This window comes from Perognathus longimembris, chromosome 17 (genome assembly GCF_023159225.1).
Source record: "Perognathus longimembris pacificus isolate PPM17 chromosome 17, ASM2315922v1, whole genome shotgun sequence".
In the NCBI taxonomy this organism is placed as follows: Eukaryota; Metazoa; Chordata; class Mammalia; order Rodentia; family Heteromyidae; genus Perognathus; species Perognathus longimembris.
The window spans coordinates 53,216,567-53,244,126 of NC_063177.1; the positions used below are offsets into that span (position 1 = coordinate 53,216,567).

A 27,560-nucleotide genomic window follows, 5' to 3' on the forward strand; every position below is an offset into this window, starting at 1 on the left:
TGTGGTGGGTGGGGGCAACTCCACTGTGCCGTGGGAGCCCACGCGTGGTGAGAAAACGAGGCCCAAAGCCGCGAGTGGGGTGGGTATTGAGGTCCAGGAGCCTGCGTGCCAGAGATTAGGCTTTTGTTTGTTCTGTTGGATTTTTCTGGGTGCCACTAGGGCTTAGAACTAACTTAGGGACATTATGTTTTCTCAGCTTACTCGGCTGGCACTCTACCACACGAGCCACGCCTCCAGCCCAGGTTTTGGCCACTTGTTTTTGATTTAGAGTGTCACGGACTTCTGTTCAAGCTGGCTTTGAACCGTGATTCTCCAGATCAGCCTCCTGAGCAGTTAGGATTACAGACATGAGCCACTGGAGACTTACCAGACTCTTTCCCCCCCCCCCCCCCCAGTACCAGGGCTTGAATTCATTACCTTGCATTCTGGCTTAGCTTTTTTTTGTTCAAGGCTGGTACTCTGCCCCTTGAGACACGCCTCCACGTCCAGCCTTTGGGTAGTTGATTGGAGATGAGTTTTATGGGGTTTTCTTCCCTGGGCTGACTTCTGTGATTCTCAGACCTCAGCCTCCTGAGTAGCTCGGGTTACAGGTGTGAGCCACCAGCTCCTGGCTTGAGAGTTATCCTTCACCACGCTGGTCTCCAGGATATAGAACTACTTAGGATTTTTCTTCACTTATTTCTTGTATTTGTTCTGTAGTGTTTGATGAGTAGAGAAGTATATGTAACACGTGGTGATGCCCGGGTTAGGACATACGCATAAAGTAGCCATCAGCAGGGCCCCTGTGTCCACCCCGCCTGTCCCTGCCCCAGACCCCTGCTGACAATAGGTGGTTTCATTGTGCTTTGTTTTAGTTTGGTTTGGAACTTTGTAGAAATGACTTCCGCTGGTGCTGAGGTACTGGTCACCCATCCTCACTACTCGGGAGGCAGAGGGTAGGAGGATCGAGGTTCAAGGCCAATCTGGGAAAAACGTTAGCAAGATCCTGTCCTAAAATGCCAGCTAGGTATGCTGGTATAGACACGTGGTTGCAGCCAGTCTGGAGGGAGAGGTGGGAGAGCCCTGGTCTGAGTCTGTCCCCAGGAGAGCTTATCAGCAGCAAACTAAAGCACACAGCGAGCTGGGAGTTTGGCTCAAGTGGTAGAATGCTTGCGAGCTCCCGAGTCATCAACGCAAGGGGGAAAATGGCATCTGTTGTAGGTAGTCTCTGATACATGCTTTTTCCACTCATGTTTCTAAGACGCATCCATGTGATCATGTTAGATGTTTTAATTCATTTCCACTACTATATAATATCTCGTTGCATGAGTATATGATATCTGGACTATAACAGAATATATGTAATTGTTAGTGTGTCCCGTAGGTGGGCATTTTTCCCGTTTGATTATTATTTTTTCAACACTGAGTGCTGCAATGGATATTCATGTACTTGAGTTTCCGACGTGAGTCTCACAGATCAATTGTACCGTTTGTCCCCAGGCCGGGAGCTGTCTCTGAATGTTGGTGTTGAACGCACACTGTGATTTAGTGTAACTGCCCAGGGACAGATCCTTTAAAGGAATGCCTCTGAGAGACAAATGGCTCCATTGATCCCGTTTCTCTGGGGTATAGAGTTATGCGCGTACTCGCTGGGGTTTGAGCTGTGTGAAAATCCAATGTTACCGGGCAGTATTAAACGGTTTTCCAACATGACTGGGCCATTCACAACCCCAACCCTGTGGCTTCCATCGGTTGGCTGCCACATCCCCGACCGAGTTGGGACCACCCCACGCCCACCGTGGCGTCAGGGATCCCAACGTGGCCCCTGCAGATCGAAATTTGCAGCAGGGGTTAGGGGAGGAGTCTCCTAGAGTCTCACTTGGCAGCTGGATAAGCGGACAGGCCTGGTCCTTGGTCCCCTGGGCGGTGTAAGTGTGAACGAGCCTTGTGTTCCAACAGGATGGAGCAGTGTGAACAGCTCAGCCCGCTCAGGGGACGTGCCCAGAAAAGTGCTTTCTAAATCTGTTACCGGAAACAGTGAAAAAACAGCCCAGAGAGAAAAATGATGACACCGCCCTCCCTGCAGCTCCAAGCCGTGCCGGGGGTGGGGGTGGGGGATATGCTGGGGTGGGAGACTCCAGCGAGGACACAGCAAGCCCCCACCCACTTCTTCATGAGCCTCAGACTCCCCCCCAGGGCTTGAGCCCCACGTTGGGCAGCTCAGATCTAAGTGATCGGGGCAGGCCCAAGGATCAACTTCTCAACACTTCCTGGTGATTCTGGAACGCACCAAGGGTCGGGAACGGCGATCTGAGTAGCACAGCGTAAGCCGGCGCAGGCAGACAGACCCAAGGAACCCTTATCTCCAGCTAGCCACCAAAACGCAAGAAGTGCAGCTGTGGCTTATGCCCTTGAGTACCAGCCTTGAGTGTAAAAGCTAAGGGAACAGTGCCAAGGCCCTGAGTTCAAGCCCCAGTACTAGCATGAGGTCGGGGGGAGGGGGGGGTGAGGAGAAAAGAAGCTGGCAGGAGGTGAAGACTCCGACTCCTCCCTTGGCTGAGACAGGATGGGGTTTGGGGGAGGGGAAGATGGGACAAAGGCTCGGCTTGTGTGTTTGCCGTCGTCCTTGCACAGATGTTGCCAGCAGCAGGTGTCTTGGCCATGGGCTAACCACGAGGCTGGCGGGCTGAGCTGGCTTCTCTGTTCCTCGTGTTTGGGTGTTTCAATTAACCGGCCCGCTGGAGGGACGTTCGGAGCAAGTCGCAGACTCCACGCCTGGCTTGATGGTGAGGGAGGCAGGCTGCCTCGCAACAAGGCTGATGTCAGACATCCCCTCTCGCGCCCTGCCGGGCCTGCGTGGAGGAGGAGGCAGGACGCCCGGGCCCCTGGCTTCTGCCTTTCTTGCTTTGGCGTCAGCTGTGCTCATCAATTTTATTTGCATAATTTCAAGCATCATTAATGGTACATAGCATGAGGGAAAATGACTGAGCTCTCCCTCCATCCATGAGTGAAATTGGGTTGAGTAGAAAATTAGTTGACTTAAGTGCCAAGTGGCAGAAACTTGAGAGAGGAATATTTAAATAAGGAGGCCAGGAGGGAAAGCTCTTGGCTGCCAAGCATGCCAGGCTGGGATTTGATCTTACCCACTCAATAGCGTTTTCTGGGTGCTTGGGATCTCTTATTCTTGCTTTTGTTTCTTCACTACGAGGGACTGAACTCAGAGCCTGGGCGCTGTCCCTGAGCTCTTTTGCTACTACGTTTGAGCAACGATTCGAGGCTCAAGTTCAAGCCCCAGCACTGCCCCCACCCCCTTGCCAAAGACAGTTCTGTCGAATGGTGGCTGGGTCAAGGGGCCCATGGTGGCGGGGGGCGGGGGACATCAGAGTTCCAGGCTCTGCTCTGGTCTTAGGACCCGGGAACGGACTCTCAGTGCTGTTTGCCCTGCAAGGAAACAGGCAGCCGCGGGATGGCAGGACAAGGTCTCCTGCTCCTTACAGGGGCTTTGGAGACAGAGAGAGGGGCCCAGCCTGGCCCTTGGGGGTTCGGACAGCCAGGCTCAGTGTGTGCAGGAGAGAAGCCGCCGTGGGGGTGGCCGGCCTCACCAGGCCAGGGTTATGTAAAGCCTCGGGTCTGCCAGAAGATGCAGCGTTCCCTGCTTCCAGCGGCCAGGCTGGGCCCGGCCCACAGCCCTGCCCTCCTGGGGGCCCAGCCCTATTCTTAGCCCTGAGCTTGCTTACTAGGAGCGAGAACGCTGGGCACAGGAGCATCCGCCTTGGATGAGGTCCGGAGTAGAGTCGCACGGCTCCCTCCGTTTCCCTTGCTGACTCCCGGGGTCACCGTGGCTAAGAGGGGGGTGGGGTGGATGTGCTTAGAGCTGCCTTTGCCCCCCTTTTCCTCAGATCCACTTCCTTCTCCTCCTTGGGTGACCTGATCTCAGCTGTGGTCCAGGAGTCGCTCCCAGGAGAGCCTAGCTCCTTCCTCATCCGCCATCTTCACCTCGTGCTGCCCAAGAGCTCATGAATGCTCCGGGAGAGCTCCAGTCCCTTCCTCACCCCCCCCTCCCCCGCCCCGGAGCTCCGAGGAACTGACGCTCCCCTGCTCTGGCTGTGGGCAATGTTCATAGAGCTCAGGATGGGGTCAGGGGTGGCAGGGCCTGGGGGACACAGAGCCGGCAGCCCTCTCGGGCAGTGGGTTCCCAGCTCGCAGCATGGAGATACACAGGCCCAGGCTGAGGGCCCCCCGCTGGCCTGAGCACCCAGCCACAGAGCTTAGAGCACTTCCTGGGAATGTGTGGTAATTAGGTCCTTCCCACACAAAGGAGGAAGGGGCAGTGTGTGTGTGTGTGTGTGTGTGTGTGTGTGTGTGTGTGTGTGTGTGTGTGTGAGAGAGAGAGAGAGAGAGAGGGAGAGAGAGAGAGAGAATAGTTTGTTTCAGAATTTGATCACTACCTGGGGAGATTATTTCCAGCCACAAACCAAAGGCACAGAGAGGAATAAAACCGGGGAATTTGTAGCCTGGGAGAGAGGGTGGAGTAACCGCACAGAAGCCGGCAGACTCGGGTCTAGCCAGGGCCTCGGCCCCGTGGGAGGGAGCTCCTGCCCACCAGGATTATGCCTTGTCTGGGAATTCAGCCTCGTGGGGCCGAACGGAGGGAAGATTTCCTTTTTTTCCTTTTCTTTTCTCTTTGTTTATTTTTATGCCAGCACTAGGACTTGAACTCAAGGCTTGGTGCTCTCGCTTGGCTCTTTTTGTTCAAGGTTGGTGCTCTGCCATTTGAACCACAGCTCTACTTTGCGCTTTTTGGCAGTTAATTGGAGATGGGAGCCTCTCAGATTTGTCTACCAGGGCTGCCTTAGAAGCACGATCCTCAGTAGATAAGACCACAGGTGTGAGCCACTGGCGCCCTGCCAGAGCTCTGGATTTTGCCCTGGCCAGTGTGGGGTGATGGCCCTCCCACCTTTGCCTCGGTCTCCCCTGTAGCTCCTTCCGGTGGGCCAGGGAAGGGGGACAGCCTCGCAGTGAGATTCCACCCTGCTCTTCTCCTCACTGGGTCTCGGGGGGCTCTGTGGGCCTCCCTTTGGCCCAGCCCTGGTCTAGGGTCCACAGGACTGTGAGGAGCTGGTGCAGGGAGCTTGCAGTCTCTGGAGGGGTCCCGGGGTGCAATGGGCCGAGCCTCCCGGCCGGCTCTAGCTGAAGCTTGCTGGGATTGTGTTTCTTCAGCTCTTGCCAGTCACTTAGTGTAACATGGCCCATAATAGCAAACGTGGATTCCCGCAGCTAAGCGGCTCACCTCCTCCTGAGCTGACCTCTGTCCCTCCCCGCGGGCAGCGCCTTGCGCTCCGGTGACACGAGCAGTGAGACGGTGGACTGTCACGCAGAGAAGTCACCTGCAACTGAAAACCCTGTGCTCCAGGGCGGGGAGAGCCGAGCTTCTCATTAACCGCCCGGTGAGCGAGGCACAGCCGGGGCCTGGCGCTCTGCCCCCTGCCGCACGTCCCTCCAGCCCCCGCGGGCGACTATTACCAGGTCCCCTGGTGCTGATGCTTGCACAAGGAACCTCTCCGTGAGCGCGGCAGAGACTGATGAGACCACATTCTGTTCTCAACCTGGAAACTTCCAGTGTGCTGCCCTGCTCTCAGGGAGCCTGTCATTGGGGGCCAGTGACTCAGGACAGGGTCGGGTGTGTCCCAGGAGATGGAACAAAGGAGGAGGGGGGTGGGAAGGGTGCACGGAGGAAAGAGCATGCAGGGAAGGCTTCCTGGAAGAGGAGGCTGCATGTGCGAATCCAGAAGTAAGAAGAACCTTCTGGGTAGATGGCATAGCATGTGGAGGCAGGGGGCCTCCTCACGGAGGGGGCTGGAGTGGAGAGGAACTTTCCTGATGATGCCTTTGACACCCCCTGGTCTGGCAGAGCGGGAGTCTGGTTTCTTTAGTCTGGGCTCGCTCGCTCTCTTCCTCTAGCTTCCTTCTCCCCTAGATGAAGCGGTTCTGGCTTTTCTCTGAGCAGGCACATGCGTGTGGGAGGCCGTTGCTTGGCACAGCCCCCGCCCCCGCCCCCCTCCTGGCTCTAGATTGAGGTGCCAGGCGCCCTGTTGAGCTAGAGCGTCCCTGCCCACGTGGGCCTGGCACAAAACCTCATCTTAACGAGGAGTGCAAGTCCTCCAGCCCCACCTTGCCCGCCCCCTCCTCGTTCCTGCCCCACCCACACTGCATCCTGGGCCCCCCAGAGGGGTCGCTGTGGACCCTGTGAAGTGCGGGGCAGGGTGCTGGAGCTCTGGCAGGGGTCAAGTGAAGAAGGCTCTAGAAGTGAGGGTTCAGGAGGCTGTGGGGAGTCCGGGAAAGGCTCTGAACTTCAGGGGGACACTGGAAGAGTCACTGTGTGGTAGGATCAGGGGTGTCTGGAGGACCAAAGAGGGGGTGGCCCCCTCACCGGTCAGGGCCAGTGGGTAGAAACGTGTCTGTGGATTCCGGGATTCCCACATGGCGGTACTGACAGCGCCGTGGCTCACAGCTCCAGGGACCTGGGACGGAGGCATTCCTATCTGCCTGTAGCAGGAGAGATGCAACTCTACAAGTTCGAGACCAGCCCGGGTTGGCCAGTGGTGTGGGCCCTGGGACCCCACTGCCTGGGTTCTGCTCCTTCCCCGCTGTGTGAGCCCTTGTACATGACAAGCCCCTCTGTTCCCTGTGAAGGGGGCGGACGGCGGGAAGGGTCTGATCTACAGGGTGGTTGCTAAGATGGCATGAGTGGAATTACCTTGAAAGCACACAGAATGGCGTGTGGCTTCACACAGAGCCGTGGAGCCTCTGGAGATCATGGAAAACCAGCACCGTGGTCTCCCAAGACAGCACGACCTGTGGTCACCCGCCTGTCCTCCGGGGCCCGGTACTGGCCCGGGGGCAGGGGCGTGGTGGGGGAGGGGTCAGCCAAGGAAGCCGCAGGTCAGAAGGACCCAAGTCCTCACCAAAGCGCCCGCTGCCCTGGCCTGTGATCCTCACGGGGGCCTGTGGGGGGGCCTGGGCCCCCCTCCTCCAAACCCCTTCCAGCTCCGGGGAGGGGAGCCGGAGGAGGAAGCCCCGAGGGGGTGCTCTCACTCTTGGCTGACCCAGCCCTGCCGAGGAGGAGGTAGCCTGGGACCAGGTGTGGTTTGAGAGGCTAGCCCTGATGCTCTCGGAACCCTTTGCCGGTCCCAGGCCTTGAGGGTCTCGGTACCCCGCCCCTCCCTGGGGCTCTTTGTGCAGCGGAAGGCCGGCCGGGCAGAGCAGGGAGGCGGGCAGCCTCCTTGGGGCACCACCCCGGGCCCTGGGAGCTAGCCCAGGCTCTCACCCTCCACACACCGGGGGAGAGCCCAGGGGGAGGTTGGGCTTCTTGGGGCCCAGACTCTGATGGACTCTTTTCTCAGTAACTTAGGGGTACCGCCAGGCCGGGGTAACTGCCCGCTCACCATGCCGCTGCCCTTTGACCTCATCTACACGGATTACCACGGCCTGCAGCAGATGAAGCAGCACATGGGGCTCTCCTTCAAGAAGTACCGGTGAGTGGGGGCGGGGGAGGGGGGCGCACCCCTCCCCACTGCCCTCCTGCCAGCCGCCCCCCCCAGTGGAGCGCCACTACCCTGTCCCATGTGTCCTGCTCTGCCCGCCGCTCACCCCGGTTCCACCTCATCCAGGACAGCTAACCCAGAGCAGGGGGTAGGGGGCAGCGCCTCCCCCCGCCTCCCCCCCCCCCCGGGCCGGGACCTCTCCATGGAGACCGGGGTGGCCTGCGGGGGCCCCTCCCCGCCCCTGCGTCTGGAGAAAGGCAGTACCATGGCGCCCTGCGTCTGGGCGGCTGTTTAATTTAGCGCCGAGCCCTGCTATTTATTATGCGTCCTCGGGTCCCATTGACTGGCCCACATGATCTTATTAGGGGGAGGAAGTGACAGGCAGCCTTATTGCTTTGATTATTAAAGCTCCATCCCACGCGCACGCGCGCCCCCCTCCTCCCCCCCCCCGAATCTGCTGACCTCAGCACACGGGAGGCGGCGGCGAGCTAGGTTATATTATAGCAAAGGACGCTGGAGCCAGGCAGCCTCCGGGGGGGGGGGTGGGTGTCTTCATGGGCCACGCCAGGGCTGGATGGACAGAAGCGGGGGGCTCTGGGCTCTGGGGTGGCTGATCTCCCAGGAACGAGGCCCCTCTGGGCACCGAACTGGACGCCTTGGTCCTGGGACCATGGGAGGAGAGCAGGAGGCCCCCGGTCCTGCACCCTAGAAGAATCCCCCAGGGGCCCAGGGCAGCAGGGCGCCCCTGGGCAGTGCCGCCCTCACTGGCTCGTGGCTAATTCTGAGCATGGATCAGGGGCTCCCAGGAGCCTGGGCTGGGACGGACGGGTCACCGACGCAGCGAGGTTAAGGCTCTCTCTGGTCACAGTGCCCATGGCAGGGGTGCCCCACCCTCCCCCCACCCCACCCCCCCCCCACCCCCCGCTCAGGGACACACGCAGACGTGAGTGACCCGGTTCCTGCCCCGAGGACAGGTGCCGCATCCGGGTCATTGACACCTTCGGGACGGAGCCGGCGTACAACCACGAGGAGTACGCGACGCTGCACGGCTACCGGACCAACTGGGGCTACTGGAACCTGAACCCCAAGCAGTTTATGACCATGTTCCGTGAGTGCGGGGCGCGGGGTGAGGCCCCAGGGCCCCCCCGGGGCCCCGGGGCGTGGGGGGGGAGACTGAGGCTCCTGCCCCCAGGATCGGTGGGGGAATGCAACCGCCAGGCCCGGCGCCCCATCCCTTCAGCAAGCGCAGGAGGCAGGGGCTGCCCGGGCCGGGGCAGGGCGGGGTGACCGAGGCGGGGGTCACAGCCTGGCTGAACCACCTGGGGACCCACAGAGGGGCTGCCCGAGTGGACCAGGAAACGTGGGTGAGGAGTGAGGGAATGACGGCTCCCCGAGCCGAACAGGTGGCAAGGAGGACGTGGAAACATCTAGACGTTCTAGAAACTCGAGGGCTCGGCGAGGCTCCAGTCCCGGGGATGATGGGAGGGGCCGGAGTCGTGGGTAGAAATGCGCAGGCCGGGGGCTTCTGGAGAGCTGGGCGTTCCTGATTCTCAATGACACTGAAATCCACAGGCACCTTTTTCCTGTTTCCTGGTAATACTCCAATTTGAACTCAGGGCCTGCTAGGCAGGCGTTATGCTACTTGAGCCATGCCCCCCCGCCCTTTTTGCTTTCGTTATTGCTCATATGTGGAGTCTTGAGTTTTCCCCTGGCCTTGGGCTTCGCGCCGCCCGTTTGTGCTTCCCGCTTACCTGGGATCGCAGGTGTCTCCCTCCACACTCAGCTGTTGGCTGGTAACTTTGTTCCAACAGGCCTGGAGCTGTGATTCTCCTGACCTTTGGTTCCTTAGCTGCTGGGATTACAGGCATGAGCTACTGTTCCCAGCCCTGACCAACCCACCTACGTACAGTATACTGAAAACGACTTAGCCTGTGTGTGTGTGTGTGTGTGTGTGCGCGTGCGCACCGGTACTGGGGCTTGAACCCAGGACCACATGCTGTCACCCAGCTTTTGCATTCATGGCTGGTGCTCTACCACTTGAGCCACACCTCCAGTTCTGGTTTCTTGGAGACCGGAGTCCCACAGATGTGTCTGCCCAGGCTGTCCCCGAAGCCCCATCCTCAGATCGCAGCCTCCTGAGTAGCTAAGGCAACAGGTGTGGGCCGAGAGCCCGGCTCGGCTGGCCTCCTCTTGGCAACTAAGGTTGGTTCCCAAAGGAGAATGGAGATCTGCGGAGCCCCCCCCCCGTCCCCCCCCCCCCCGGGGCTGTTCACCGCGGCTCCAGCTGGAGTCTATTACCTGTCACTGCTCAGAGCTGTCAGCCCCTCCGCTTCCGTAGCAGTGTCCCGCCTGCACATCAGAGTTTCGGTTCTTTGAAGGCTCTCGGCCAGCCAGGCAGATAAACACCCTTGTTAGAACTGTATGGAAATGAAGAGCAAAGTAGGCACTCAGTGGACTCTCCAGGGACTTGCCGGCACGTAAAGCACACGAGCTTTCTTTAGCTTGGCAAATGCCCGTCCTCTCTTCAGGGTGCCAAGACCGTTCTTTTTCTTGCTCTCTGGGTTCTAGGCTGCGTTGAAGGTGTGGGGATGTGGGGGGGCGGTAGGGGTAGGGTGTGTGTGTGTATGTGATCATCGAAACACCTGAGTGGCGGCTTGATTGGCTCCCCAGAGGGGAGGAAAGGTGAGAAGGTTCACGGAGCCTCAGGAATCCAGATGAGGAAACTGCAGCTCAGAGAGGCAGAGCAACCCGCCGGAGCTCACACAGCTCTGTGGGCACCGGACTTCCTCCTCCGCGTCTGCAGCGAAGTCGCAGGAGGCTTCCCACGGCCCTGAGTGGGAGGGTGGGTCACGGGTGGCTGAGCTTGGGAAGGAAAGGTTGAGAGGGGAAAGGAGGGGGCTTCTCCAGGTGGGAGTGGAGACAGGCTAGTGTTGGAACCTCGGGTACCCAGCACACTTAGAAGGGAAGGAGTGGGGTACAAGGCCAGCCAGTAGGTCCTGGGAGATCAGGATCAGCGGGGTCTTTGTTTTTTGTTTTTTTGTTTTTTGGCCAGTCCTGGGGCTTGAACTCAGGGCCTGAGCACTGTCCCTGGCTTCTTTTTGCTCAAGGCTAGCGCTCTGCCACCTGAGCCACAGCGCCCCTTCTGGCCGTTTTTTATATATGCGGTGCTGGGGAATCGAACCCAGGGCTTCATGTATACGAGGCAAGCGCTCTACCACTAGGCTATATTCCCAGCCCAGGAGTGGGGTCTTTTAAGGAAAGTTCTGGAGTTTGTATTTGGGGTCCACTGTAGGTTTTAGTTCTAGAGAATGCCATGGAGGAGAAACAAACTTGTTTTGAGACAAGAAGTCTCCCCATGTAACCCAGGCTGGCCTCAAATCATAATCTTCCTGCCTCAGCCCTCTGAGTGCCGGGATTACAGGTGTGAACCGTGACACATGGCTTGAGATTTTTTTGTTTGTTTGTTTTTTTGCTAGTCCTAGGGCTCGGGACTCAGGGCCTGAGCATTGTCCCTGGCTTTTTTTTTAAATTAACTTCCAACATAAAAAATACTTTAATGAAGATCCACAGTACAAGAATACACTTAAACGTTAAAAGATTGTTTTACAGCCCCCATAGAAACCTGGCTTCTTTTTGCTCAAGGCTAGTGCTCTATCACTTGCGTCACAGCGCCACTTCCGGCTTTTTCTGTGTCTGTGGTGCTGAGGAATGGAACCCAGGGCTTCATGCATGCTAGGCGAGCACTCTGCCGCTAGGCCGCATTCCCAGCTCCTTGAGGAAAGTTTTTGTTGAGCCAACTGCAGCTGGCTGGGGTGGGGGCAGATCCTGCCTGGGCTGGCTCCACACAGCGGTGCTCAGGTCTCAGCCTCCTGCTTAGCTAGGATTACGGGTGTGCACCACTAGTGCTTAAACCGAACTCTATAAAGGCATATATTGACGCGTACTAGTTATTTCCTTTTGTACTTATTTCCCTAATGGATTATGAGCCACTAAAAAAAAAAAATAGACTTTTTGTCTTCATCTCTCTGGAGCCTTTGTTGGTCCTCAGAGAATGTTAATTGGTTGAATAAATCCCAAAAGGGGAGGAGGGGGCGCGAAGCTCACCAGTGTTAATGATTCAGGATCTGAGAGGGGATTTTCTTGCACACTTTTTTCCTGCCTAGCTGGCTGATTGCGCCCCAGTGAGCTAACTGGGGGGGCTGCCTGCCTTGGTCTCTCCAGGCCTTACCCTTGCCCTATCCCCAGAGCTCCTTGCTTAATGTTCCTGGTGAGATTTTAATTGGTTGCAGTCTTTCCTTGTCCCACTCCCAGTAGTTTAGCTAATTGTGTTCTAAATCTGTCGGTTCTGGTAGGGTTGGTGGAATAAAGAGGCATTTCGTGATGGATTCTTCCCTGAGCCTCTTTGTGCTCAAGGCTAGCACTCTACCACTTGAGCCACAGCGCCACTAATGGCGGTTTTTGATTAGTTAATCAGAGATAAGAGTCTCACTGACTTTCCTACCAGGGCGGGCTTTGAACCGCGACCCTCAGATCTCAGCCTCCTGAGTAGCTAGGATTATAGGTGTGAGCCACCTGCTCCGGGCTCCCCTTTTCTACTGTATCTGAGACATAGCTTAGGATTCTCTATGGGCCACTAAAACTACCAGGTGGGATTGGCAAAGTTGTCCCAATCCGAGCAGTGTTAAGATGTCGCTACTGTGCACCTGAAATGGGAGATGGGCTTGTTGTCCAGATTGTGCTGAGAGATCCAGACTGTGGGGCTGATTTCAACCCTCGCTCCCCCGACTCCTTCCACGTAGCCTGGCGGGTGCAGTGTGCTTGGATTCAATGAACACTTCATTTGGAATCTAAGCTCTTGGAGGGCCGGGACTTGGTGCCTTGCTGGCCTCATCCCCGCTGTGACCGAGGAGCTTTGGCACAGCCAGGAGGGAAGGGGACGGGTTCGGGGCACCTCAGAAGGTCCCAGTGCTGCCTGGCCATCGCAGAGGCCCCAGCACAGCGGAGGGAGCCCCAGGTCGTGGGGGAGGGAGGGCTTGCGGATCCCAGGAGGCTTCTGGGAGGCGGGGACGCGCAGCTCCGAGCGGAGTAGGAGTTCTCAGTTCATCAGGGGGGAGGAGAGCAGGGAGGAGCTGTCCAGGCACGGCAGGTGCTGAACGGGTGAAGATGCCATCTTCTTCCCCGCCCGGGGCCCCTGTGATGACGCCGGGGACCCAGGAGGCCCAGGGTGGACACCCTCCTCCCTTTCTTCTGACATTGAGACGTGAACCAATAATACAAAGTAATATAAAGCCGACAGGCAGAGCAGCCAGGAGTGCCGGGAGGGGGGCAGTGGGCAGCTGGGGTGGGGGAGGGGGCCCTCGGCAAGGCCACCTGAGCCTGGCCCTGTCTGCACAGGGCCACGCGGGGGTTGGGGGGGACCGGCGGGGCCTGGAGACTGAGGGGGACTTTGGTCCGCGGGGTGTCCTGCACAGGAGGGACCTGGTAGGATGAGTTGAAGAGAGGGTTCTGGGGGGGGAGGGGGTGTCAGGGGTACACAAGGATGGAGATGGAGGAAGGCTCACACACCTGGGGACTGAGAAAGTTGGGGGGGGGGGAATCCAAGATGGAACTACAGGTCTGGACAGAGGGACAGCATGGGGTGTGAAGTCCTGGCCGGGTCACACGCAAGGGTCGAGAAGGCCGCTTCATCTCCTGCTCCGAGCTCTAGGATGAGCTCGGGAAAGGAGGTGCCCAGGCCTCCGGCTCCACAGGGCGGAGTGGGGACAGGGCTGGCCGGGGAGGGGGGCCTGGGGGGGTTGGTGACCCCCTTCCCCTCCGCGTGGTCGGGCTGCAGCTCACACCCCGGACAACTCCTTCATGGGCTTCGTGTCGGAGGAGCTCAACGAGACGGAGAAGCAGCTCATCAAAGGCGGCAAGGCCAGCAACATGGCTGTGGTGTACGGCAAGGAGGCCAGTATCTGGAAGGTGAGCGTGGGGCGTGGCTACCACCGTGCCGGCCACGCCCATGCCGGGAGGCCACGCCCCCGCCCGTGCAGCCACTCGCACTACTGATAGGCCAATCAGACCACGCCCACACACCGAGCAGCCACGCCCCCTCACAGGCCCAGCCACTGCCACCCCTGCAGGCCCGCCCAGCATCGCCCAGTCCCCGGCAGCTCCTTCCAGAACCGGCTCCCACGAGCCACGCCCAGCCCTGGGCAGTTGACTGAAAATGTCTCCTGGGTCCCCAACTGGGACCCTCCCCCCCCCCCCCGGCTCCGAAGCCCACCCTTGCCCCTCTCTGCCCCTGGACTGTTTATAGTAAGCTCAGATGACTACTCCTGGGGGGAGGGACTGACTGGCCCTTCCCACACTACCTCCAAGAACTGATCAATACATGACAGGAGTCCCAAAAGTAGGGTGGGGGGGGTCCATGGGAGGAGAGAGAGGACGGGTTTGGGGACATGAGAACTCCATCTTTAGATGGGGTCTCTGGAAAGCCCACATGGGCTGACACCTGCTAACCAACCGGCGCTAACCAGCTCTCTCTCCTCTGTTCCCTGTGCCCCCCTGGCGATGAGGCAGCTCCAGGTATGGAAACCATTTGTCTGATGCCCTTGGCTTCTCCAGCCACAGCTGGATGTGGGGTCTCCCTTGGGGGTGCTCCTCTGTCTGGGGCTCTCGTCCTGTATGGTGGACCACGGTGGAGAGATGGGGTACAAGATGGTCCGAGGAGCAATCTTCCCTCTGTGAGGGGGGAGGCAGGTTCCGGCTGGACATGGGTCACCCGGCATAGCCACAGGGTGGCTGGCTGCTCGGGTGTGGAAGGGACACAGCAGGGCAGAGGTCAGTCATAAACACTGTTACGAGGAGACGGCTGGCAGTGTGGCTCAGTGGTGGAGCGCTCGCCTAGCATGCATGAAGCCCTGGGTTCGATTCCTCACCACCACATAGACAGGAAAAGCTGGAAATGGCTCTGTGGCTCAAGCGGTAGAGTGCTAGCCTTGAGCAAAAGCAGCTCAGGGACAGCTCCCAGGCCCTGAGTTCAAGTTCTAGGACTAGGACTCTCTCTCTCTCTCCCCTCCCATGCAAACGCGCGCGCGCGCACACACACACACGGGTTGAATATATAGTAAAGACAGATGTGGTTTGAGGAAACTTGAAGCTCAGCACAGCACCTGGTCAGCCCTTTGAATATGTGGCTTTCGCATTCACAGATTAACCAACTACAGGTGGAAGTATTTGAAAAAAAAAAAAAAAGAAGTCTGTACCGAAAAATACCCAGCATTTTCCTTGTCATTCCCTAGACTAAATATAGAAACGATTTAAAGCAGGGGGATGCGTGTCTGCTGCACACACTTTGTGTTTCCGTGGATTCTGCATGCTGGAGCCCGTGCCCCTAGATACGGAGGGGAAGTGGCCGAGAGCATGAGCCCATTGGTGTGCGTGTGTACACATGCAGAGGAGTGGGCATGTTTTAAACAAAATTCATAGCCGGGTGCCAATGGCTCATCCTTGTAATTCTAGCTACTCAGGAGGTTGAGGTCTGAGAATTGTGGTTCAAAGCAAGCCCAGGCAGGAAAGACCGTAAGACTCTTACCCCCATTGAACCACTAAAAAGCCAGAAGTGGTGCTGTGGCTGAAATGGTAGAGCATTAGCCTTGATCAAAAAAGAGCTCTGGGACAGTGTCCAGGCACTGAGTTCAAGCCCCAGGACTAGCACAACATACACACAAAAATGAATCATGGGTTGTTACACTGCATAAGGTCTGAGGCAGGTACTAGAAATTTAGCAGGTGCTACTGGGGATGGTGAGGAACATGAATAGTTTCTGCAACGTGGCCTTCACACCGTGCACACTTGATTTGACTTTATTATTTTCTTTTTTGCCGGTCCTCGGTCTTGAACTCTGGGCTTGGGCACTGTCCCTGAGCTCCTTTTTGCTCAAGGCTACCACTCTACCACTTGAGCCACAGCGCCACTTCTCTCTTTCTGTCTCACAGACTTTCCTGCCCGGGCTGTCTTTGAACCGTGATCCTCAGAGCTCAGCCTCCTGAGTGGCTAGGATGACAGCTGTGAGCCACCAGTGCCTGACTTGGGGGTTGATTTCTTTTTACTGAGTGCATAATCTAATTTTATTTCATGCTTTTTTTTTTTTTTTGTCAATTGTGGGGCTTGCACTCAGGACTTGGGTGCTGTCGCTGAGCTCTTTCGCGCAAGGCTAGCACCCTGCCACTTGAGCCGTAGCTCCATTTCTGGCTCTTTGGTGGCTTGTTGGAGGTAAGAGTCTCATGGACTTTCCCACCTGGGCTACCTTTGAGCCACGATCCTCAGATCTTAGCCTCCTGGGTCACTAAGATTACAGGCGTGAGCCCCTGGCGCCATGTCTGAACCCCTGTGTCACCTCAATGGCAGGAGCGCACTGTCTGCACCCTGGTAGAAGGGGTTGTGAGGTCAGACGTCATGTCTGCGAACTTAGTTCTTCTTTGCCATGTCCTTGGCTATTTCCCAACAACATTTAGAATGGGCGTCTACAGCAAAGCCTTCTGGGATTTTGTTTAGCATTTCATTGGTTAATTTTTTTGAGTACTGGAAAATTAATGGTTAGAGAAATAATTTGATGTTGAGGATCATGCTTTCTGTTTCCAGAAAGGATTCTTTTTTTTACTCTTGACTGGTACTCTTGACTGAGACCCTAGAAGCACATACACACACTTACACACACGTGCACGCACGCACGGGCACACGCATGTTCACTTTAACCAATTGTAGTGATGGAAGCAACCCTAAATAGGTTAAGTTCCTATGAGAGCCACTCTGGTTCTGGTCTATTTTTCTTCCAGATAATTCTGTAGGTTTTCAGTCCGAAGTGCTTTTTCAGGGATCCCCTGAAAAATGATGGAAGAAGGCGAGGGTGGATGGATGGGTGGGTGAATGGGTGTCTAGCGGGATGCGTGCATGGGTGGGTGGGGAAACGGCTGGGTGTGGGCAGATGGGTAGGTAAGCGGGTAGGTAGATGTGTGAGTGGATAGGTGGGTGGGTGGACGGATGCTGGATGCATGGGCGAGCGGATGGATAAGTAGGTGGATGGATAAAGGGATGGATAGGTGGGTGGATGGACAGATACGTGGATGGGTGGATGGACAAATGGAACTATGAGGAAGGGTACGCTGAGCTCTGGGCTCCAGAGAGACCCACAACTCCCCACAGTCCTGTGGTCGCTGAGAAGAGGCGGGGCAGCTCCCCTTGGATGTATTGAAACACTGGTGCTGTTGGGCTCTTTGGGAAAGACAACCATTCCACAGCTGAAAGTCCCCAAAGCCTCTGCTCTCATCCAGGCCTTGCAGAAGAAAAGCTTGAGGGCCAGAGGCGAGGTGTCTCCAGGGGCCGTAGAGTGGGCCGCCGCCCAGCGCCCCGTCTTCTGACCCCCAGGTCAGGGGCACCCTGCTCCCCAGGCTTTGCCTTCTGAGCCTGGCTTGAGGCTTCATCTCGCCCTCCGTCTCCTCCAGGGGAAGGAGAAATTCCTGAGCATCCTCAACAAGTACATGGAGATCCACGGCACCGTGTATTACGACAGCCAGCGGCCGCCCGAGGTCCCGGCCTTCGTGAAGAACCACGGCCTCCTGCCGCAGCCCGAGTTCCAGCAGCTGCTGCGCAAGGCCAAAGTGAGGCCCTGCGCCTGCCCCGTCCCGCCGGCCAATTTCCCCCTTCTTCCCGGGGACCCCAGGGCGGTCCCGAGGCACCTGGCAGGCAGGCGGGGGGGGGGGGTGCCCTCCCTGGGGAAGGGAAGGGCTTGCCTGGCCTGTTGGGGGGAGGGGGGCGCCATCCTCACGGTCCCCAGGGCTTCCTGTGAGCGCCCCTCCACCAGCCCTCGCTGACCACCGCCCCCCCCCCCCCCCCCGTCTCAGCTTTTCATAGGGTTCGGCTTCCCCTACGAGGGCCCAGCCCCCCTGGAGGCCATTGCCAATGGCTGTGTCTTCCTGCAGTCGCGGTTCAGCCCCCCGCACAGCTCCCTCAACCACGAGTTCTTCCGAGGCAAACCCACTTCCAGGGAGGTGAGTGCCGGGGTTCCAGCCTCGATTGTGGGGGGGGTGTCTAAGGTGGGGACCCCAAGGTGTGGGGAAGGGGGAGAAGAGACACCCAGGTGGGCGGGCCTTCCCTTAGTCTCCTCCGCCTGGCCAGGTCTTCTCCCAGCATCCCTACGCGGAGAACTTCATCGGCAAGCCCCACGTGTGGACTGTGGATTACAACAACTCGGAGGAGTTCGAGGCCGCCATCAAGGCCATCATGAAGACCCAGGTGAGCCTCAGACCCGGCCAGGGCCCCCCCGCCCGCTGCTGGTCTTCATCAGATACTAGACAAAGGAAGCCAGGCCGCTGACTCGCAGGCCGGGCTTGGTAATGGAGTTGGCCCCTCTCCTGGTCAAACAGCTCTAGGTCAGGATGTGTTTGTGGGAGGGAGGGAGGGGGCCCCCCACCTCTTCCCTGCTGGGTGGGTGTGGAGGAGCGTGCCTGAACCAAGCAACCTACACTACCTTACACAGCAGCCGTGAATCCCAACGCATCTGTTTCTGTTTGTTCCTTATCTTGAAGGAGTTGTCATTTCCACAAAGGGTTTTATGATTATAATGTGTCTCCACCAGCGTCACTGCTTTGAACAGTCTCACTACTTCCTTTCAACGCCCCCCTTCGCTCACTTTTCTTAATTTTGTAGGATATATATTGAATTTGTGTGTGTGTGTGCGCGTGTGCGTGTGTCTGTGTGTCTACGTGTGTGCTGGTCCTGGGGCTTGAACTCATGGCCTGGGCGCTGTCCCTGAACTGCTTTTTTTTTTTTTTTTTTTTTTTTTTGGCCAGTCCTGGGCCTTGGACTCAGGGCCCAAGCACCGTCCCTGGCTTCTTCCCGCTCAAGGCTAGCACTCTGCCACTTGAGCCACAGCGCCACTTCTGGCCGTTTTCTGTATATGTGGTGCTGGGGAATCGAACCTAGGGCCTCGTGTATCGGAGGCAGGCACTCTTGCCACTAGGCTATATCCCAAGCCCCTGAACTGCTTTTGTTCAGGGCTAGCGCTCTACCCCTTGAGCCACAGCGCCCCTTCTGGCCTTTTCTGAGTAGTTCACTGGCGATGAGAGTCTGCTTGTCCCAGCTTTGAACCGTGATTCCCCAGATCTCAGCCTCCTGTGTGGCTGGGAGTCCGGGTGTGAGCCGCCCGCCCTGGCTTTGGAAGCAGTGCTGTCTAAGAGTTACTCAGTCCTGTCTGACGTGGGGCGGCCCTGAGTCCCGCCGCTGATGCTCTGTGTCTTGGGCAGGATACCCGCAGGGCTGAGGATGCGGTTTTACTCCGTGATCATTTCCCGAGCTCCCGCGTGCCAGGGACTCGGTGCTGGGCAATGCCACGGCACCCGCAGGCCCCTGCAAAGAAGAGAAGCGGGCCGGGAGGCCCCGGGCGCTGGCCTGGCCCTGGGATGGGGAGTGAGCAGGCCTCTGAGACCCGTGGTCCTGTCCCAGGAAGTGGGGCCTTAGAGGGGCTGAGCCGCGGCAGGGGGCATCTCAGCCCCAGAGGGGCTGCCGGGAGCCGGGACCCGCAGAGAAGTTGCCCAGAAGCTGCACGGACAGGCGGGGCAGAGTGCAGGACCTCGGGGCTCCTGAGTCGCCCTGGAGGGGTACTGAGGAACAGCACTCTCACCTGACTAGAGCCGGGTGACCCGATCCCGGGGGCGGTGGGCACCCTAGCACCAGGCCCCCCCGCCCCATGCGTCTGCCCGTCTCCCCCACAGGTAGACCCGTACCTGCCCTATGAGTACACCTGCGAGGGGATGCTGGAGCGGATCCACGCCTACATCCAGCACCAGGTGGGCGCCTCTGCTTCCTGCCCCCGGGGCGTGGGCGTCTCTACCCCAACCTCCCCGGACACCCCCGTGGGGCCGGGTCAGTTCCAGGGTGTGCAGGCGGGCGGGCACGTGTCAGCCCGGAAAGCGCAGGGATGGGGCGGCTCCGCAGAGCCCCGGCCCCGCCACCCCGCTGCCGGGGAAACGCGGCAGGGCACAGGCTTTTCCCTTCCCACGCGTGGCGGCTTGGTAGCAAGCGGGGCACTGAGGGCCAGGCCGGCGGTCGCGGCACTCCGGAGGCCGAGGCACAAGGGTCCCAAGCTCCAGGCTGGCCTGGGTCACACAGCGGGGCTCCGTCTCAAGACGAGCCTGGCCACCGGCCGAGGGGGGCACACGCGGGTCCCCTGGCCCCCAGGCCCCGTTGCCTAGGGGTGAGCCGGTGAGCCGGGTGGGGAGTGAGGTCTTCGTCCTGGGGAAGGGTGAAAGGCGCGCGTGGCAGGCAGGCAGGCACACCGCCTCCTTCCTGGAGCCGGAGCTGGGGACACCCATCGGGGTGTCCTTCCTCCCTGACTCCACTCTCCTCCCGCCAGGACTTTTGTGCAGCCCCTGGCCCTGCCCCTCCAGGGTCCCATCCTGCACAGAGCCCCCTCGTCCTGGCCCCCAATGCCACTCACCTCGAGTGGGCCCTGAATGCCACCTCGGTCCCGGGGGCCTGGCCCCCTCCACACTCCTTACGGGCCTGGCTAGCCGCTCCCGGGAAAGCCTGCACGGACGCCTGCCTGGAGCAGGGGCTGGTCTGCGAGCCCTCCTTCTTCCCCTTCCTCAACAGCCAGGAAGCCTTCCTCAAGTGAGTGGCACCCCATCTTGCATGCCCCCCCCCCGCGGGAGCATTCCCCAGTCCTCACACCCCAGCCTCAGCCCCCCCCCCCCCCCATGCTGGAGAGTTCATGTTTTCCAGCCAGTCAGGAAGGACCCAGAAGAGGCAGATCCAGGTCGCACTGCTGCCCTCTGGGCAGAGCCCCAACTGCCAGGGGTGCCCCCCCAGCCCTGCCCTCCCCCTTCCTGCCTTCACCCCCCCCCCCCAGCAGCCACAGGCATCGCTCCTGGCTGGTGTGCAAACCCTGCCGAACGCATCTGGGCTGCGGGCTCCCGGGCGGCGCCCGCCTCCCCCGGTGCGCTCTTCCTCTCTGGAGTCTCCAGAGGCGGGGGGGGGGGGGGGGGGCCACGGGAGGGCGGGTAGTGCCGGGCCGGGGGCCGTGGTGGTGACACGGGGTGCCCCGGCAGGCTGCAGGTGCCCTGCGACAGCACGGAGTGGGAGATGCACCACCTGTACCCCGCCCTGGCCCAGCCCGGCCAGGAGTGCTACCTGCAGAAGGAGCCGCTGCTCTTCAGCTGCGCCGGGGCCAACACCAAGTACCAGCGGCTCTGCCCCTGCCGGGACTTCCTCAAGGGCCAGGTGGCCTTGTGCCGGGGCTGCCTGTGAGGCTCCGGGTCCGCCTGCCCTGTGCCCGCCTGTGGCTGGCGGGGAAAAGCACCAGCACCTTCCAAGCTCCAGCCAGGATTCCCCGGACGGACCGGGGCGCCCTTCCCGGATCAGGAAAGGGCAGAAGGGCCGAGGCTACCCGAGGGGGGGCCCTCATCCTCCCCCAGGCCCGGTGGCCGAGAAGATGCGCTGCCCAGAGGCTCCACGGCCCGGAGCAGGGGGTCAGAAGCCACTGGTGCAAGGCGAGACCTGGACCAGATGGAGAAAGGACCCTGGCGGGTCTTGAACTCAGGTGATCCTCCTGATTTTCCAGAGAAGCTGAGCGGGGACGGTTGGGGTTCAGCGATCACCCAGACCCTAGCCGGCTTGTCTTCCTCTCCTGCTTGTTCCAACTGTGCATCCGGACTGCCCCTGAACCCCACCCTGGCATGACCTGCGGCTCCGGGGCCCGAGGGGGCGGGCCTCGGCCTTGGCCCCGCCCCTCCGCCCGCCCCGGGCCCCGCCCCCTCCAGAGCAGCTTCCGCTCCAGACACCAGGCTCTGGATCCGCACTTCCTTCCTCCGGCCCCGCCCCGGAAGCCTCTGCAGGCTCAGAGTCCCCATGGCCACGCCCCCAGCGTCATGACCACGCCCCCAGCGTCTCTTGCAGGCCAGGCTGGGGACGGAGCTGCCCCCCCCAACCCCATGCACATGGCCGGCCCAGGCCCACGGAGCTTCCACTCTGTCTATAGTGCGTCTCCGCCCACCCTCCCTCCCTCCAGGGTCCTCCACCCCCCGCCCCAGGGTGCTCCACACCCCAGAGCCTGTGGGGTTCTAGTCAGACCTCCACAAACACTGCCACCCGCCCCCCTGTCGGGGCCCCACCTCCTGCCCAGGAGCGAATGGGCCTGCTAGACACCCTCCCTCCCCTCCCAGGGAGGAGGGCGCAGGGCAGAAGGAAGGCCTGGCTGGGCCCTGTAGCCCCCCAGAACGCCGCACTCATTCCCGAGGACCTGGACCTGTTGGGGGAAAGCAATAGAGATACTCTTTTCTCTCTCTTTTTTTAAAGATTTATTTCTTGAAATAATAAATATTTTATTGGGATGTGAGATGCAGAAGATAAACGGTGTCTCTTCTTTCTTCCTTGGGCCCCCCTCCCCCCCCAGGGCTAGCCCAGGGTGACCGGGGCAGAGCTGGGCCCCACATTTGGGGCTGGCTCCCGCCGGCCTGCAGCAGGCTGGGGCCCTGTGAGAGCAGAAGTGGCCCAGTGCTGACTGCTCTTGGGGGTGGGGGTGCCCTGGGCGTTGTCACTGTATGTATCGGGGTGCGTGCTGTGGTGTCTGCGTGTTCCAGTGGAGGAAGCAGAGGCACCGGGAGCTGAAGTAACTGGCCAAGGCCGCGCAGCGTAGACGCTGGGAGGTGAGAGCCGTTCGGAGCTGCTTGGCGAAGTCGTCCGCCCAGCAGAGTGACTGGCACGTGGCCCCGTGACAGAGCCTGTGTGTGTGGTTTCGGGGGGGTCCTGCATTTGAGGTACACCCACAAGGACGGGTCTCCTTCCCAGTCAAGGGCTCCCAGTGGGAAGGTGGTCAGTTGTGTGTCCCCGCCTCCTGGGACGGATGGCACTGTCCACTGGCAGCAAGGTGGTCGTGGTCAGAAGAGCCAGGAAGACGCCCTCTGGCTACACACAGTGATTGGGCCTAAATCGTCTCCGCCTAGGGTCCTGCTCGGAGTCACCTGGCTCTGCGCTGCTAAGCCCAGGCTCGGGCCCCTGTGGGGGTGGGGGCAGGGGGGCTATCCTGCTGCAGGGCCAGGGGCCCCTCCTTCCTGGGAGCCGGCTGTCCTTTGCGGGGGAGTCGGCAGTTTCCTAAAGGGCTTTCCGGTGAGCCTGCCTGAACTAGGGCTCTGCCGTCAGCCTTTCCCTGACGTGCACATGGAAAGAGCAGCTTCTCTTCTGGGCTAAGACAAGGATGGAGGGTAATGGCCTTGGGCAGGTCTGGTGTCCGTGGCTCACGCCTGCAATCTCCGCTACTCAGGAGGCTGAGATCGGAGGATTGTTACGGGGTTCGAGGGAGGGGATTCCCCATCCCTCAAGAGTCCACCACGCAGAGACAGTCTCAAGCAGAAAGATGGATTTATTGGGGAAGCAAAAAGCGAACTGACCGGCCAGGGACGTAGCACAGACTTGGGAGCTGAAACTACGCCCCTGAAAAGCGGGCTGACAGGCCAGGACGCAGGGCAGACTCGGGAGCTGCCACCGTGACCCCGAGCAGTCCTCAAATTGGGGTTCATTAAGGTAAAAGCGTAGCACAGATGTCGGGGCTTGACGCAGGGAGAAGAGCAAGCAACAAGATAAGCGAGCCATTTACAGAAGCAGAGTTTTGGGGTCAGGTTGACCTAATCTACTCCCCCCAACATTTCCTACCATGTTTCCCTAGTCAAGATGGAGCCAGCGGTACTCCGCACAGCAACAGCCAGCTCTGCATTAGGGTCCCGGCTTCCGTACCACAGAGGACATGCGGATAGAGACCTGTTCTAAGCACAGCTTTCCACCTCTATCCAGGCCCTCTCCTTGCCTCCTGCTTTCCTTTCCCTGCTGACTCTGTAGTTGCCTCTACAGGAGACCATGAGTCACTGGGGACAGTTCTAGGCCATTGGGAAAAACAATCTGCTGAAGACTCCATCTCAATTAATGGCTGGGCACAGTGGGTACATAGCTATCGGCAAGAATGGGCGGATCCAAGCCCAGGCCTCTGGGCTTAACATGGGGTCCTGTCTTAAAAATATAACCAGTGCAAAGGGGGATGACGGCGTGGCTCAAGCAATAAAGCACTTAACCTTGAGTGGAAAGTTCTCAGTTCAAGCTTCAGTAATGCCAAAAGAAAACCAACAACTACTGGTGGCTCATGCTTATAATCCTAGTTGTTTGGGAGGCTCCGTCCGGAAGGATCACTATTTGAGGCCATCCTGGACATCCATGCGGAACTGCTGCTCAATTAACAGCTGGGCACTGTGGCAACCGCCTGCCGCCCCAGCTACAAGCAGGAAGTGCAGATCAATGTCCGGATGCATGCGCAGGCAGGAAGTAACAACTTATCACAACGAAAACCAATGAGCAAAAGGGCTGGAGGCGTGCTTGCTGGCAAGCACAAGACCCCGGGTTCAACCCCATTACTACCACTTTTTTTTAAAGAAAAAAATCTCCTTCCTGGGATGGCTGGAAGCAGGGAAGGGACCTCCTGGAGGCCGTCCCCCACTTCCAGAAAGGAAAAGCCAGCCCTCTGGCCACATTCTCGGCCTCTTGGTAGGCTGAACTTAGCTTTAATTTAAATAAGCAAAGTTGGCTGCCGTCCCAAAAGGAATGGGCTCCTCCCTAATCCTGGATGCTTCCAAACCGCTATGGACCCCTCCTCACCTGTCAAACGTCCTGGAAAAAACAGACTGGAGAGAGACCAAGGGAGACACTCCAAGTGGGAAAACCCTGAACCCGTCAGTGCAGGCTCAGAGGAGTCTGCGGTTCCACACTGAGTGCGGGGGCAGGACCACAGGCTTTATAGGGCTACCTAGGGGGCGGGGCCACGAGGGCGGGGCTGTTGCTGATAGGTGAGTTTGTGCTGGGGGCGGGGCTTGCCCCGGTGGGACTAGCAGCTGGGAGACGGCTGAAGCCCCTGGTGGAGGATGGAGACCCCAGGCAGTTAGTGCTGGGGGGGCCCTTCCACGCCTCCCGGTCAGCCAGCTGCCTGACACACCCGTTAGTGGTGTGTAAGCGGGAGGTGTGGCTGTGACACTCCTGGCCCTGGAGGGGGCCGGAGGAGGGCTGGCTGCTCCCCGGGGAATTGCCATTACAGCAGCTCAGGTTTAGGATGATGAAAGTATTCATTTCCCGGCTTCAATTATTCAATAGACATTAATGAAAACGCCAGCCGCACCTCTAAGGAGCTCGGGTAACCCGCGTGGGGCGGGGCGGGGGGGGGGGGTCCGGCCCGGCCCCTCTAGACTGGAGCTTCCCCAAGGGTGGGGGTGGGGGGCCCTGCACTCCTGCACCACAGGGTTCCCGAACCCAGAGCAGGGGGCTCAGTGGGCTGGAGGTGGGGGGCGCTTGCCTCCCAGATGGCTCCTGGCCGAGTTAGAGGGGCCATTCTAGGGGGCTCAGGACACCCCTCTTCCCCCGAGAGCAATGGGGGGCAGAGGGCAGGCTCCCTTACCCCCCCACCACGCGTGATGTGAGTTGCCCTGTCAGGCGGGACACCGGCAGCCCGTGGGGTGCACTCCCCCGGGATCGGGGCTGCTCCTGGGCCTGGAACAGGACAGCCATGGCCTGCAGTGAAGCTTCCCCTGGGAAAGCCACTCTGCACCATCCAACGGAACTGTAACATGGATCCGTGTTCGAGACAGGTGACTGACAACACGCAAACCTGGAAGGGAGGTGACTTGGTGCGCCCTTCATTCGTTCCTTGCTTCTGGGTTTTCAGTCCTTTTCTGTGTGTGTGTGTGTGTGTGTGTGTGTGTGTGTGTGTGCATGCGAATGCACACACACGCACACTGGGGCTTGAACTCAAGGCCTCCAACTCTTGCTTGGCTTTTTTGCTCAGAGTTGGTGCTCTACCACTTGGTCCACAGCTCCCTTTCCAGCTTTTTTGCTGGTATAATTGGAGATGAGAGTCTCAAGGACTTTCCTGCCCTGGCTCACTTCAAATTTGGGTCCCCAGATTTCAGCCTTCTGAGTAGCGAGGATTACAGATATACACACACACACACACACACGCACACACACACACACACACACCCGGCTGGTAATATATGTGTGTATACACACACACACATATATATATAGTGTTTTGTTCCTGCAGCCCAAACTCACTGATACACTCCATCTCCATTGATTTCAACATTAGAAGAAAAGAAATGTACACAGTGCTTACAAGAACCGTGTGTAGATTTATTTTACTTGTTTCTGACCCCACGGTTGGGTGTTCTAGCACGAGCTCAGGGGCCCTTCCACTTGTCCTCCGAGCTACTTCACAGCTCGGTAAGTTGAGGAATATCGATAATAATACAAATTACTCTTGTCCATAGGAACACATAGGGAACCAGGTCTGCTGGAACCATTGATCGTTGCCTGTTGCCCTGGGGACCAGTTTGCCTGTGTTTGTAAATTCAGCTCCATCCCTGTATTCTTTATGATTTCCTGGGAAAATGTACGTCTGCGTGTCTGGCTGGGTCTCTCATGAATTAGTAAGTGGAACCAAGCCTTTCACCCATGTTGCTTTTGTGTCTGATGGAGCCGTGGTTTTGCCCCTGTGATATCCGTCCTTCAGCCACGTGTGGCCGTCCCGTGGGAACGTTTGCAACCCCCTTCTGCTTCGGAGCCAGAACGCGAGGCACAGAGAGGTCGAGGCGCTTGACCAGAGCCGCCCAGCTCGGTGGACATAGAAAGAGCTGGATGTCGGAAGCCGGCTCCACGGTCGGGCTGACGGTGCTATTCTGCACTAAGAGCGGGTGACCTCTCTGCTCCTCATCAGGTCCACGGTGACCCCCACGAAATGGGCACACTACTGACGCCTGAACAAGGGCGAGCAACGTTGCCAGCCTCGCGCGGCTAGTGGCGAGCCGGACAACAGGAGTTCCCGTGGCCGCGGCACCCGCGTGGCGCCCGGGGCAAGGCCGGACCTTCCCCGGCCCTCCTCGTCTCACCCGTGGGCCTCCCCGGTGCGTTTCTATACACTCGGGGAAACTGAGGCACGCAGACGCGCAACGGAGGGCTTTCGTTTGTGTGTCTGACGGGACGCGCGCACCGCACGCTGCAGCCGGTGGGCCTTGGGGGACTGGCCTGGAAACCCGGCGGATTTCACTGCTGGGAGTCAGGCCCCGCGCCCCCCCCCCCACCCCACCCCGCCTTTCCCTCACCTCATTCCCAAGGGAAATGACCTCCAAGGGCCTCATTGGCACGCTCAAGGCTGGAGGTGCTGATTAGCTGCCAAGGAAAAGCTTCCTGTTTTATGCATGAGTCCCTGGGCTGGGCTGGGCTGGGCTGCTGCCCCCCACAGGCTCCTCCCCCTCCTCCCCCTCCCCTCTCCCGTCCCCCCTCCTCCTCCTCCTCCCAGAGCCAACCAGGTGACGGTCCCCGGGGGGGGGGGGGGGGGGGGGAAGACCAAGACTCGTCACCACAGCCCAAGGCCAGCCTTTGCCGATGAAAATGGACTTTCCCTTCCTCCCCTCCTTCCCTCTCTCTTTCCTTCCTTTCCTCCCTCCCTCCTTCCCTCCCTCCCTTTTCCTTCTCTGTTATGTTAGTTTTTATTAGCATGTTAGTTATACGAAGGAGTTTTATTGTGATAGTTCCAGACGTGCACACAATGCGAGGCACCGATCACCACCTGCCTTCTCCCAACCCCTTTGGAAATGGCATTATGCTATTTTCATACACACGTACAATGGACTCATCACAGTTTTTATTTTTATTTTTCAACGCTGGGAATGGAACCCAGGGCTTCCTGCAGGCCAGGCAAGGGCTTTATCGTTGAGCCCCAGTCCAGTCTGCCGAGCATGGAACTTTCTTGAAGCAAGACTCCCCTTTCCTAGCCATAAAGTGGAGCCTATGAGAGCCCCGCCTCTCGCTCCCCCCCCCCGCCCCCCCGGCCCCGTTTCCGGGGCCTGGGAAGCCCTGATTCAGCCTGGTGTGTTCCCTGCAGACTGTTGGGGTGTGGCGGACTCCCGGCTCTGGCCCTCCTGGGCAGGCCCTTTGTGCAGGGCTCCCCTGCCACCCCCCCAAAAA

General features: G+C 59.1%; 1 protein-coding gene across 1 annotated transcript in view; it reads left to right on the forward strand.

Annotated features, from left to right (window-relative positions):
* Mgat5b (alpha-1,6-mannosylglycoprotein 6-beta-N-acetylglucosaminyltransferase B) overlaps positions 1–20,947 on the forward strand; it is a 37,667-nt gene extending 16,720 nt beyond the window's left edge. Inside the window, exons 9-17 of the mRNA XM_048365658.1 lie at positions 7,383–7,514; positions 8,498–8,631; positions 13,357–13,493; positions 17,012–17,167; positions 17,411–17,557; positions 17,685–17,801; positions 19,280–19,354; positions 19,921–20,177; positions 20,615–20,947. Coding sequence (XP_048221615.1) covers positions 7,383–7,514; positions 8,498–8,631; positions 13,357–13,493; positions 17,012–17,167; positions 17,411–17,557; positions 17,685–17,801; positions 19,280–19,354; positions 19,921–20,177; positions 20,615–20,813 — 1,354 coding nt within the window. The 3' untranslated portion in view covers positions 20,814–20,947. The remainder of the gene's footprint in view (positions 1–7,382; positions 7,515–8,497; positions 8,632–13,356; positions 13,494–17,011; positions 17,168–17,410; positions 17,558–17,684; positions 17,802–19,279; positions 19,355–19,920; positions 20,178–20,614) is intronic.
* The last annotated feature ends 6,613 nt before the right edge of the window (positions 20,948–27,560 follow it).